Genomic DNA, 14,028 nt, shown 5'->3' on the forward strand with positions numbered 1-14,028 from the left:
ACCTCTTTCTCTCCCAGTGCCAAAGGCTGTTGTGGACCAGGGGGATCACAACAACTACCTAACAGTAATAGGCAGACACTACCATGCTCATGCTACAGCTGCTGCCATCATAGCAAGACTAAACAATTAGATCTTTCTCAAATAATTCATAATATCCAATACAGATACAAAATGTGCTCAGTATTGACTCAATGTTTAAACTACCAAAGAGAAGTGATCAGTTTAAGTTGCACATCCAGGGAAATGTATCATTGCAAGACAGAGACATTTGGAACAGCTTTGCTATTTTCCCATGACTGCAATTACTTTTAAAAAGTCTCACTCATGTATACAATGATCTACGATGCAGATGAAAGCGACATCAAACTGCTTTTAACACTTTCTATATAGTGGAGCCATGGTGGTAGTGTTCAAACATTTGTAATTGTAAAAAAGGACTAAGAAGATGTCTATTGACTTTTGCCTATTTTCTAGAAATAGCATTGGCAGGTATTAGGGATGCTCCGATCGCCAATTTTGGGGCCGATCGCCGGAATCAGTATCGGCAGCCTGTATCGTCACTGATCCAGTAAATGAGTGACCCGACAGTGAAGAATACATGTATTTATAACTAGTTTAGCTTGTTCCAGAGGTAGATAAAATAGCTAAGTGTGTTAGGTCTAACTCTTAGTGTGTGTTCTGCTCCGCTCACCGGTCCGTCACAGCGGGTGGAGCTGCAGGATTTCTGCTTCACACACGTTGCATACGCCGCAATTTTATTGTCATTTTCGGACACCTTAAAATACTGCCAGATTGGCGAAGACATTTTGGCGAGATTGTTTTGCCGCGCACAGAGAAAAGTGTCATGTCTTTTACGTCATCATTTTACGTCATGCGATCGGCTCTCGCGATCTGCATTTTTAGAGAGCACGGCAGCTGATCGATCGGAGCATCCCTAGCAGGTACAGTGGGGCAAAAAAGTATTTAGTCAGCCACCAATTGTGCAAGTTCTCCCACTTAAAAAGATGAGAGGCCTGTAATTTTCATCCTAGGCACACTTCAACTATGAGAGACAGAATGGCGGGAAAGAATCCAGGAAATCACATTGTAGGATTTTTAATGAATTAATTGGTAAATTCCTCGGTAAAATAAGTATTGGGTCACCTACAAACAAACAAGATTTCTGGCTCTCACAGACCTGTAACTTCTTCTTTAAGAGCCTCCTCAGTCCTCCACTCGTTAACTGTATTAATGGCACCTGTTTGAACTCGTTATCAGTATAAAAGACACCTGTCCACAACCTCAAACAGTCACACTCTAAACTCCACTATGGCCAAGACCAAAGAGCTGTCAAAGGACACCAGAAACAAAATGGTAGACCTGCACCAGGCTGGGAAGACTGAATCTGCAATAGGTAAGCAGCTTGGTGTGAATAAATCATCTGTGGGAGCAATTATTAGAAAATGGAAGACATACAAGACCACTGATAATCTCCCTCGATTTGTGGCTCCACGCAAGATCTCACCCCGTGGGGTCAAAATGATCACAAGAACGGTGAGCAAAAATCCCAGAACCACACGGGGGGACCTAGTCAATGACCTGCAGAGAGCTGGAACCAAAGTAACAAAGGCTACCATCAGTAACACACTACGCCGCCAGGGACTCAAATCCTGCAGTGCCAGACGTGTCCCCCTGCTTAAGCCAGTACATGTCCAGGCCCGTCTGAAGTTTGCTAGAGAGCATTTAGACGATCCAGAAGAGGATTGGGAGAATGTCATATGGTCAGATGAAACCAAAATAGAACTTTTTGGTAAAAACTCAACTAGACGTGTTTGGAGGAGAAAGAATGCTGAGTTGCATCCAAAGAACACCATACCTACTGTGAAACATGGGGGTGGAAACATCATGCTTTGGGGCTGTTTTTCTGCAAAGGGACCAGGACGACTGATCCGTGTAAAGGAAAGAATGAATGGGGCCATGTATCGTGAGATTTTGAGTGACAACCTCCTTCCATCAGCAAGGGCATTGAAGATGAAACGTGGCTGGGTCTTTCAGCATGACAATGATCCCAAACACACCGCCCGGGCAATGAAGGAGTGGCTTCGTAAGAAGCATTTCAAGGTCCTGGAGTGGCCTAGCCAGTCTCCAGATCTCAACCCCATAGAAAATCTTTGGAGGGAGTTGAAAGTCTGTGTTGCCCAGCGACAGCCCCAAAACATCACTGCTCTAGAGGAGATCTGTATGGAGGAATGGGCCAAAATACCAGCAACAGTGTGTGAAAACCTTGTGAAGACTTACAGAAAACGTTTGACCTCTGTCATTGCCAACAAAGGGTATATAACAAAGTATTGAGATGAACTTTTGTTATTGACCAAATACTTATTTTCTACCATAATTTGCAAATAAATTCTTTAAAAATCAGACAATGTGATTTTCTGGATTTTTTTTTTCTTATTTTGTCTCTCATAGTTGAGGTATACAGGCCTCTCTCATCTTTTTAAGTGGGAGAACTTGCACAATTGGTGGCTGACTAAATATTTTGTTGCCCCACTGTAATTGTCTTGACTTGTCAATTTGCTGACTTATATGTTGTGTTTTGTAATTAACTTTATAACTCCAGATCATGCTATTACCCAGACCTGGACAAATAAGTAATTCACCAAAGTAAAACCATTTGTATAAGAATATATGCCAGTATCCACTTTTAACTATGGTGTGAGGCAATTCCCTTGTATGACTCTCAGCCCACAATTTCCTTGACTTTCCCCAAATCTTATGAACTCTGCTAAAACAGCAGTGATGAATGATAGACCAATATGACTGTCGCACTTATGTCAGTGTCTATAGAACCAACCCTGTCTCTTGATGTTATCAACAAATGTCTGGGAATGTCAAGTGAGTCAAAAAACAATGGCAATATAGAGCAAAATGAGTTGAAACTTCAAATGAAATAACCAGGAGTCCATCTTGGTTTGGAGTGCAATTTCCATACAGCAATATGAGAAGAGCCCAGGGATCAGATTCTACTTACAGGTCTGTCAGATTTTAAACCATAAATCATAGAGTGCGGTAGAAATTGTAACCCTGGGCAGCAATAATCTCTGCATTTCAACTAACCGCCAAAGTTACAGTTACACTCAACACAGTATGTTAGCAAGGGGAAGCATGTCAGACATCAAACATGGATGAGAGGATCACGGATCAGAAAATAAATCATGCATTAACTCAGATGTTTTTTTTTTCCTCTGGCTCTGGATTTGAGACGAGTAGAAACAGATATAAGGAAACTCCCAATGTACATACCGTAGCAACTCAGACTCTGCCTTGCATTCTCAATTAAAGCAGACAAGCCTCTAATCCCTTGGACAGCACTCCCATTACAACAACCAATCAGTGACCTGACACCTCTCTGACCTTTTCTCCCCAACTCACCTGGCTGGCTCTATCATCCTCACCATTACAAAGCCTATTCACAGCGTCATCAATTGAGGGTCATTGTCTCGCCTGGACATGCTCTTCATTATTTTCAGAAATCTGGGGGATTGCTCTGTGGTGTTACCTCTCTAATACAAGGTCTGGGACCACAATTAGCGAGGTAAACGGCAAGTCAGCTACCATTAGCAAAAAGACCAAACAATGACTCCACCTGGAGATCTCAAGGCATCCATAGACCAGACTGAAATCAGTATTTCATAAATACACATGGGAGTATACACAGGGATAATAAGTAATACAAAGGAAATACAATTAGATAAATACAAAATACGAATAAACATGTATTAAAGGTCACCTATTATGCAAAATCTACTTTTTCATGTATTTCATAACTAAATATGCATCCCCTCTGCGTTAAAAGATTCTGAAAGATTCAGAAAAAATTACCCGCTCTCTTTTTGTCCAGATCAATTTATATAAAAGCATGTCTGAAAATGAGCTGATCAGATGTTGGCCACTTTATGATGTCATAACGTTTTTTTGGCTTGTGTAACCATTAGCCAATCACCAACCAAGGTAACCCCCCCCCCCCCACCTTATCACCTGAATCTCCTCCTAGAGCACCATTGTGTTCATTTTAACCAAATATCTCGCAGAGGGGCGTGGGGAGGGGCTCCTTATTTTCATCTAAAGTAACAGCCACCGAATCAGCACTTTTGAAACAGGACTGAAACAGAGGGGATTATGGGATGCTGCAATGCATGATCTGTTTGGTATTTGGAGCCAAACACTTCAGAGACATGTTTTAAAACTGAGAACTATATTATATTGATGAAAAATAGTATATTAGGGGATCTTTAACAGAATAGAAATAACAAAAATAAATTAAACTCGGATCAGGTGAATGTACATAGATATACAGATATGTGAACAAGGTTAAATATACATTTAAATGTGCAGGTAACCGTGCGGGTGAAGCTAGAGCTTAAACCCAGCTGGGGTCAGATAAACAGAGATAGTGTAAACTGTCTGAGATACATCCTGTGTTTAAAGCTGATTTGGCAGTGCATGTCATTCCTCCATTTGTGAGTGGAGAGCTTAACAGTGTGAAGAAAGGCAGCAGCAGTTTGTGAGCGTCAGGAAGTGTGACAGTTAGAGTGAGAGAGAGCAGACTCTGAAACTAAGAATAAGCTGAGGGCACACTCCGTATCTCTTTCAAGATGAGTTAATAAAATAAATACAATTTCAATAAGGAAAATGTGCCAACCAAATATTTATGTCACCATGTGCTTCACATTCACAGTTAAATCCCCCTCTGGGTAGGTCACATCTTTCTGTATTCACAATCTTTTGCCTTTTGTCAAGAAGCTTGGGAGTGCTGCACCTGCTCATGCTGATATAAGTCGGCGCAGGACTCTATCCCCTCAGATGGCCTGCTGCTCTCCTCTGTGTATTGTGCTATTATTTCCCAAAAGTAGGTAATTTATGCAGTGTTTATCTAGGAGGAAAGGCATTGCTCCCAGGAGAGAGACACAAGGGGAAGGTAACATGGGGGTGGGCAGCAATGGGCATTGATTTCAAAGATTGATAGATGATGCAGACTGCTTACATGTACTCTAACTCAGTCCCTCTCAAGTGCATACCTTATAGCCTGGTCCTAGCTGATGAATTGCAAAGATCTGTGCTGGATTGAGGGCTTCACTGAACACGTAGACGGCTCCTAGCTGCCCGCAGAATACTCTGTTAGCGTCGGCTGTCTCTGAGGACCCGAGGAAGCACTTATCATAACTCTGAAAGAGGGACACAGAAGAAAAAAGGCTTTATCATTTTATACTTTAAGACCAAAAGGAAAAATATGCTAAATTCAGACAAAGCTAAATTGAACCGAGGGAAGTAATACATTTAATTATGCAAATGGTTATATTTTCTCCAAGTTATTATATTTTCAATATATTTTATCCAACATAACATCACCATCTGTGTTGTTTCAGTTTCAAACTTGACACTTCACTATCGGGAAGAGGGAAACAATGTCTCTGATTTACAAAGATAGGAAACCTCAATATAACCTGCGTGAAAGAGTGAATATGTGCTGTGATTGCAATCAGGATCAAATTAAAAGGATAACTTACAACAGCAGCAGCTAATTAACAAATGCTGAACAAGACAGTATGAAGGCCTATACAAGTGGGACTGAGAGGGTACAAAAACATCAAACCTGTTTATTGGAGTATTCAAAATCTGATCAAGCTCGTCTCATATTTTAGAAAAGCCCATCTTATCTGATATATGTGTGATGTGATTTAAACAAATACACTTTACCACACACAATTATGCTAACTAAGCTTTGTCAAAAATGTGAAAACCGTAACCAAGACAAAGCTTTGGTCCTACTTCAAAGGTTGGCAAAGTAGAAGAATGGCAATTATCTAAGTAGGAGGCAAATGACAATGCTATAATAGAAAATAATATCAAAAAATTGGAACATTTAGGTTTTAATATCAAAGCCCCAATACTAGAGAGAGAGAATAGCCAAAGATAAATACAAATTATCTAGATGTAAAAGGCTTTTTTCAGGGTATTTGTATATTACCCGAGTCCCCTGGCATGTAACAACATTCTAAATATCAGTTTACAATATTTTCTGTGAAGAAAAGTTATGCAGCCCTACTCTCCGTGGCACGTGTATTTAAATAATCCAGATCAAGAGAAATGTTAAGATACTAAGGTGTATATTATTTTCTTATTGTATGTTGTGATGTGATTATGTATGCCACATCGTCAAATACATTTCTACATGTCCTTCATTTGGTTGAATGGAGTAATCTCTTGCTGTGTGGTCTGATGTCTTGTGTCTTTGTGATGCATCTGTTTTTGCACACATCACAGGAAAAATCCTCCTCATTTGAATTATGCTCATATTCTTTCAGGTGTGGGAAAGCTGTCCAAAAAACCTTTCCATCACAAGCTAACAAGTGAGGGGATATTTGTATGAAATGCATCTCACCTCGGAGCAAGTGCAAATTGCTTTTTATTTCTGTAAATAGCTACTGTATGTGTGACAACAGGTTTTATTTTTAGAGTCATTCAAATATGCAAATTCAATATAACATGTATTTCAAAGCAGAATGTTTCAGTCTGATGGTATTTACACTGCTTAGATTCAGCCATGTTCACTCAACATAAATACATCTGTTTAATATTCCATCTTCAACTCTCTATTCTAGCACAACTCTGTGACAAATGGTTATTCAAATTAAGACTGAAATACCAGTCGTATATCTGAGAGAAATCCATGTTGCTGTGGTAAAACTCATTTTCTTGAATGAGCACTATTGAAGATGTATGTATGTCACAATTTGTATCCATGCGAGACGTTGTTGCTGAGGACCTGTGCCAATAAACATCAAACCCAGTGGAACATCAGACAGTAGTGTGGAGGAGTAAAAGAAGAGTGCTTACATCATTTGTGTTGACGTGCCATGCCATGTCTCCATAAGAAACAAGCTGTCCGTTAACATAGCATCTGATTTCACTGTTCCTCCAGCGGCTGTAGATGTGAACTATACTGATCATGTACCACTGAGGGGGAAAATAGAGTCAGATTAAAACGTTTCAATAACAGGACAAGTCCATTAACTAGCTTGACTTCACTTAACTACAACTGAGATGTAGTTTGTAGAGTTTGTCACAAACATCACCAAATTTGCTCCATCACCAACATTTCTGCTTTTCTCTCCTATTAGTTTCTTATAGAAGCGTGAAATTCTGATTTATCTTTGAATAACTGCAAAGCCATAGCCGTGAGGTTTGCTATCTAATGTTTTTTAAAACTGCAGTGGAAAACTTTGAATAATAGATCAGAGAAAAGGGTAAGAGGAAGCAAGACAACACATTTTTCACTCTGCAAAAAGCCACATCAAACACTGGCTGTCAGTACTACGAGATCAAACACTAACTATAGCTACTGAGTCAGGTCAAGTTTACAGATAGGAGATGTAACCTTATAAGATCTCTTGTCAAATAGGTGCAAATAAAAAAGAGACATTAACTATAATCAGCCTTATGACAGGAGAGGGAAACGTGAATTGACTTGAAGTTTCATATATATATTCTTAAAAGACTGAAAGCCCTTCCACAGCCATTCAGACTGTTTCGCCTCAACTTTATTTTAATTCAAATGATAAATGGAAAAGAATAGCGTATTCAATTATTTGATTTTCTTCCATAACTAATATAATTCCTTACATGTGGCAAAATGTGCCAGGTTGAAACTCTGGAGTGATATATGGGTGCAATCTGTCAACGGAGAACAGCCTCAAATATTCAAGAGGCTCATAGTGTGAGCACTGGCCATGTTAGGCCAACCACTCACAGCAGCAGGCAATAGGTTGTCCATCTCCTATGTGACTGTGAGGCCACTGCTTATTAGTTTGACCCATGAAGGGCGCAGAGAGCAGCCTAATGGAATTACAGCCGTCTACACACAAAGGTAAGGACACTTAAAAGAGGATTCATGGCTGACGGGAGGAGAGCAAGCTGCACACAGATAATTTAAAACGGCACTTATCCGCAGATGTCTGAGCCCAAAATCAATTAAAAACTTAATTCAAGATGTGTTATCTTCCAAGAGCTTCTACAAAACGATAGGCGCTCGGTGGTAGTAGCAGTGGGATGGATGCTTGTTCCCAGGTGATATGTCAAGGCTCTAATTGTTTCAGACGGTTATCCTGCTCTGCAGGGACAACTACGCTACACTAACATTTCATGCTAAATTAGGTTTCATTTTCTCATCTACATTTACATCCAATTAAGCCTCTAAGACTCCTCTGGGGGTCGTAAACGCTTCAGGTATATGTGTTGACATACAACTTTGTAATTCACATAAAAGAGCAGGTGATGGGCAAAGAGTCAGCGCTATGTGCAGCCAAAAATGCAGAGTGTTTCGAAACGGGTGTGTAATTTCTTGTTTTTCTAAATCATGTTCAGGCCTTAATTGCTTTCCTCTCAGCACAGGCCAAAATGATGTGAACTTCTGTTATTTGGTGGTTGGTGGAATGCAATTCAGGTTCAGATGTGACTTGCATATACTTGAAGTAGCTACTACCCATGTTTTGGAAGACGGCTGCTTCAATTGAAAATACTTAGGTCCAAATAACATAATGATACGTTGTATAGCAGCTGAAATGGTTAAAAGCCAAAGCTGCTCTTACCTTCCTGGGCTGAAAGTCATACTTCACACAATGCTGGAAACCTTTCCCTTTTGACTTCAGTGATGTCACGATCAAGCAGTTCCCAACAAAATGTGCAGAGTACCCGATGCCCTTGCTGGTCCGAAAGCTGTAAAACAGAAACATGCTCAGTTGCAATACACATCACGAGTTGCAAACCCAGTTCATGTATTAACAAGCAGGATTAAAGGCATTTTTTGTGACTCTACTTATATTTTTGGATATTTCCTTACCAACAATACTGTGCTATCATACAAACCAATAACTGTAGGAAACTAGCAGCTTCTCTCTGCATAATAAGATATGGGCCAGCATAATATTTGAATGCCTCGCGCTAAGCAGACACAAAGCAATTTGCAGGAGTAATTGACAGGTAATTGTTACGATACTTATGAGAATTATGATATTACGCTTAACCAGCTAGAACATGAAAATGCCTGAGGTGAGACTGCAGCTACTGTAAACTGCGCTGGCATGGTGACAACTACAAAGACTAAGACACAAGAAAAACGCTTAGTGGATGATAACACTTCAGTGATGCTCCCTGCATCTTATTCCTCTACTTTGATCTTCTTGAATCCAGAGATAAAAGAGATGTAAAATCAGCACTATGAAGATGCCCTCTGTATACCATTTAAGCAGACTATGGCTGCGGTTAAAAAATAAGCAGTTACCTCCTTTTCTTGCCCTTCACTTCTGTCAGTTACTCACTACAACCCCAGAGTATTTAGGTCTAAAGCCATCTTCAAAGCCCCAACCAGCTCCATCCTTTGGGAGCATCTTAAACAAACAGACCCCTTTGACAAGACAGATAAAGAGAGCACAGGCTTTAATATTGTGAGGTGCATGCAGTGAGCCGCAGAGCCCCACACCTAGCTGAGCCAAGACGCTCTGCTGAACAAGTCTGCTTGTGATTACACATCAGGAGAAAAAACAGCAACCTTGGTCCGCTTCTGAAGATAAAATCCTCTTTTTGTGTTGTCTACATGCCCTGCCACTGAGCCATGAGGCCCTCATGCACAAACAGGATTAGCTTGGCATATCTCTGCCTTTTTGTGACTCTGTCAGAAAGGAACGGCTGTCGCATGAATACCAACAACGTAGCTCAGGCATTTCCTCTTTTTATTTTTTTGATGTTACACATCAGAGAAATACAGAAGAAGTCCTTCCAAGGTGATTAGACTCTTTCGTTCCCTGTGATGCAGGTAAAGCAATGGCAGCCAACAGATAGAGAGAACTAACTGTTGTTTTCTCACCAATTAGTATGAACAGTCTTACTTGTCAGCCAACTCTACCTTTTCATCTTTATTATCCATCCTATCTATCATTTCCTTCCACAAATCTTTTATATGCCGCATTGTAGTGGGCGATGTTCTCCCTAAACTGCTCTCATAAACAGAAACAACAGCAGTTGAATATCACTTCACTTTTGGATTATTAATTTTAGCACTAATTACCCACTAGAGCCGATATGTGGCAGATATTCAAATCTAAATGAATCCCTCCACAGGGCCTCCCTCTGCGACAGCAGGTAGCAGTCGTTCATGCTTCACTAGATTTTAAATCTGAATAATCTCACCTAATTCCCCTCTCTCTATTATAATACATGAACATTACCTGGAGGGAAAAAAATAGGCTATTTCCCAGACCCCATTACATAAGTGTTGTCAGTGTGTGAAGAATAGCGCCTGTAAAACTAGTTTAACCTTGAAAAACAAGTTTCAACCATAATCTGCTTGGATCACTGTAGGTCACAGTATCAGACAGCATATTGCTTTGTCAATAAAGCTGCTGGTAGCTTTATAGGTCTCTGCAGGGAGAGAGTGATTTCTAATACACAGCTAAAGCAATTATTTTGATGAAAAACAGGAAAGTGTAATTTTCTTCTCTCTGGTGTTATAATGTAGACTCACAGCACCTCAGTGAGAGAGCTGGGAGCGTACTGAGGACACCGGAACATGGAGCACAGATGTATGTTCTTATTTACTCACCAGTAGAGATATGGTTTGTCCTTGTCAACATTGATGTTATTCAAGGGATCCATCCTGAACCAGGTATTGAATGTAAACCCGTTCTGATAAGGCCACTTGGCAATAGGAGGTAAAGCGATGGCCTGGGACAGAAAACACAAACAGATGGCGATTATGCATGTTTAGAGATAAATGTTCCAAAAGTAGCACTGCCTTTATGAATTAAGTTTAAGTAAAACTACGATCCACTATGGAGACCTCAACTTGAGTCGGACCACAACAACAAGGTGTTACCAGAGATCCAAAATGTGTTCCTTTAAATGTATTACCTATTTGCATAGGTCACACACGTGTATGTTCTATTGTATTATTATTATGATTGTTTTACTTAATGACAGAGAGGCAATTGCGAATATATTGTTACCTCAACAATGTTACTGGCCAACTGATCGCATTAAAGTTCCTGCTAATGCTGAATATGTTATGATGCCAAGAGTCCAGCCTTTTAAATAAATCCTACTATGACCCTGGTCCTATTTGCATATGGGGAATATGAATCTCTAAGATTAAGAGCGAGAAGTTTAAAACGCAATCTTTATCAGTGAAAAATGACATCTAATGAAATGACTGTGATACTGTAACTCATAAACCTACTTAATCAACAGGATTTGGCATGGTGCAAAGTATCTAAATGTAATGAACATTTAGAAGACTCCTGCCAGGATTTGAATCTCCCACCACACATTTACTGAACAATATCTTGGTTTTCTCTATGTGTGTCAACTCCTTAGTTTAACTATCAGCAGCTCTGAACTGCACCCATCTTATTTAGTCACACAACCGTGTCAAACTTTCTTACACAAGGTTGGTTATAACATTTCCCCCATCTACAAACCCTTTAAATCATTTGTTTTCTTGCAACACACAGAGGTAACATGTGTTTTCTCTACAGTAATAGTGGAGCTGTTTCTATCTACAAGTAAAGAATACTTCATACCTGTTTTCTTATTATATTACAAATCATAAAAATGTATTAGGTCATGAGGCATGTTCGATTGGAATGGGTTCATCGAAAAGGCATAAACAATGCACCATGACAAAACCTGTGCTGTAATAAACATATCATAATATTTTGACAAAATAACTTATTGACGAGAGGTACACCTTTTCCTACCTTGATTTACTTGAACAGCATTTATTTACAGAAAAAGAGATTGATTGTTCTGCTAATTTGTGCACATCAATTGTTTAACCATACAAACTTGTAGGTCTTCATAAAATGCATATGTCATTTTAAAATTGATTGTAGAGTGAAAACATGTGAAAGCTTACCGCTGCACTGCGTCCAGGAAAGTTGAAAAAGGCATTGGGGCCGTGTGTCTGGGGCATCTGATTCAGCACCGACAACATTTTGACGGCATGCTTTGGCTGCACAGGTGACAAAGATTCAAAAAAAGAGAAGTAACAAGACAGTGAAGGCTCTCGCTCTGACTGTTTGGGCAGCAGCAAATGAACTGTCAATTACCTCAATCATTCATTCTGTGGTTTGTCAATTATAGAACAAGCTCTAAGCAGATCAGGGTGATGGCTCACTGGGGGCAACTCAAGTGACAAACCAACACACACTTCTGCTTGCCTCACTACATTCAGTCCCTCGCTATCACTTACCCAGAGGTTGCCTTCTCCGCGGAGCATGCTGAAGAGCAATTTCAGTTCCTTCACTGTGATGCTGTAGCTGGCCAGCACTCCCAGCATGTCCACTAGCAAGTCTTTATAGAGAACATGGCATGGGTGAATCACCAGAAACACACAAACAAAGACAAGAGAAAGTAGAAAGAGAGGACTATTATCAAATACAGCTGCATTTTACAGATATAATATTTCATCCACACTGCACAGGAGGTCCTCACAGGGGAAACGTTTTTAATATGCATCAACTCCTGAGATAATTAAAAACAGACTCGCTCTAGTTTAGTTTCATTCTCAGTTCATGGTCGGTGAAATTCCATGTTATTTATCATAGAAGCACTTTCACACTACAACACACTACATGATAGGCTACATTGTTTAACTTGGAGGAACAGTAACACAGCAGAGAAAACACGATTCGATTTCATCAGCTGAAACATCACTTATAAATAACACAAGGTATGAATGATATTTGCATCGGGCAACTTGTCAAAGTGACACTGACTTCCACAGACAATCCCCCCAATGACCTGAATACAGATTGTAGGGGCTTATTGCAGACATTTTAAACTACAAAGTAGTAGACCTTAAAGAAGGACTGTGTGTGTGTGTGTGTGTGTGTGTGTGTGTGTGTGTGTGTGTGTGTGTGTGTGTGTGTGTGTGTGTGTGTGTGTGTGTGTGTGTGTGTGTGTGTGTGTGTGTGTGTGTGTGTGTGTGTGTGTGTGTGTGTGTGTGTGTGTGTGTGTGACACTGGCATTTGTTTTCAGAAGATATTATGATAGTGACGTTCGTTCCGGTATATGTTCGACAGCATTTAGCACTACATCGAGAGATTAAGATTAAACTAATTTATTTTGGGAACACCCGCATATAGGCTACCTATGGAGTTAACCAGATGTGTGTAAATTACTGTTCATGGTCATTTGAAAACAAATACCGGTGTCGGACAGACACAAACACACTGAACACACAGAGCTGAGCTGAGCACATACACACACACATCATGCGCCTTGGTGACTGGACATCTCCTTCATAAAACTAATAAAAGGGGGAGTAATCGGGCAGTTCAATGTGTGTAGAGGTGTGTGTGGTTAACACGTAGCAGCCTGCAGTCACTCGCTGTTCTGATGAAGGTAAATACAACGAAGGCGGTGCGTCTAGATACTGTCTGGCCGACATATCCTTAAAATGAAGTCTGAGTTGTAAATATATCTCAAATAATGTATGCACTGCCATTTCCCCACATAAACATAACAGTCTGCAATGAAACGGTTGTCTCCTGAGCGCTCCTCTTCCTACTTGGCGCACCGGTAACTTAACTAGGCTACTGGATGAAATAATATGACTGGTATAGGTGCGAAAATTATTATGATAAAATATTTTTATATATTTATAATTCTGCAAATATTCTGCAGATAAACTCACAACTATTTCGCGGCCCGGCAGTAACACCTCCGCGGCCTGGTACCGGTCCGCGGACCGGGGGTTGGGAACCCCTGGTCTAATTGAGACTTTTTGCAATAATTGAGGTCTCAATAAACAATTTAAATTGGTTGAACTATGATGATTGAATAACTGAAAAGTAAACCAGATAAAAATAACTCCAAAGACTTTACACTTCATGTCTTCCATAGTTTTCAATATGTTTAAAGCAATAATTGAATGCACTGCTGCTTGTCTTTACTGTGTTTTTTTTACATTTTTACAACAGAGAAAATACTGAG

General features: G+C 40.0%; 1 protein-coding gene across 1 annotated transcript in view; it reads right to left on the reverse strand.

Annotated features, from left to right (window-relative positions):
* Positions 1 to 14,028, reverse strand: part of LOC117457231 (neurobeachin-like) — a 223,104-nt gene that overhangs the window by 138,146 nt on the left and 70,930 nt on the right. The window contains exons 3-8 of the mRNA XM_034097171.2: positions 12,284 to 12,384; positions 11,948 to 12,043; positions 10,637 to 10,758; positions 8,628 to 8,754; positions 6,877 to 6,996; positions 5,058 to 5,204 (exon numbers count right to left, since the gene is read on the reverse strand). Coding sequence (XP_033953062.1) covers positions 5,058 to 5,204; positions 6,877 to 6,996; positions 8,628 to 8,754; positions 10,637 to 10,758; positions 11,948 to 12,043; positions 12,284 to 12,384 — 713 coding nt within the window. The remainder of the gene's footprint in view (positions 1 to 5,057; positions 5,205 to 6,876; positions 6,997 to 8,627; positions 8,755 to 10,636; positions 10,759 to 11,947; positions 12,044 to 12,283; positions 12,385 to 14,028) is intronic.

The sequence above is a fragment of the Pseudochaenichthys georgianus genome, chromosome 13, assembly GCF_902827115.2.
Source record: "Pseudochaenichthys georgianus chromosome 13, fPseGeo1.2, whole genome shotgun sequence".
Taxonomy (NCBI): Eukaryota; Metazoa; Chordata; class Actinopteri; order Perciformes; family Channichthyidae; genus Pseudochaenichthys; species Pseudochaenichthys georgianus.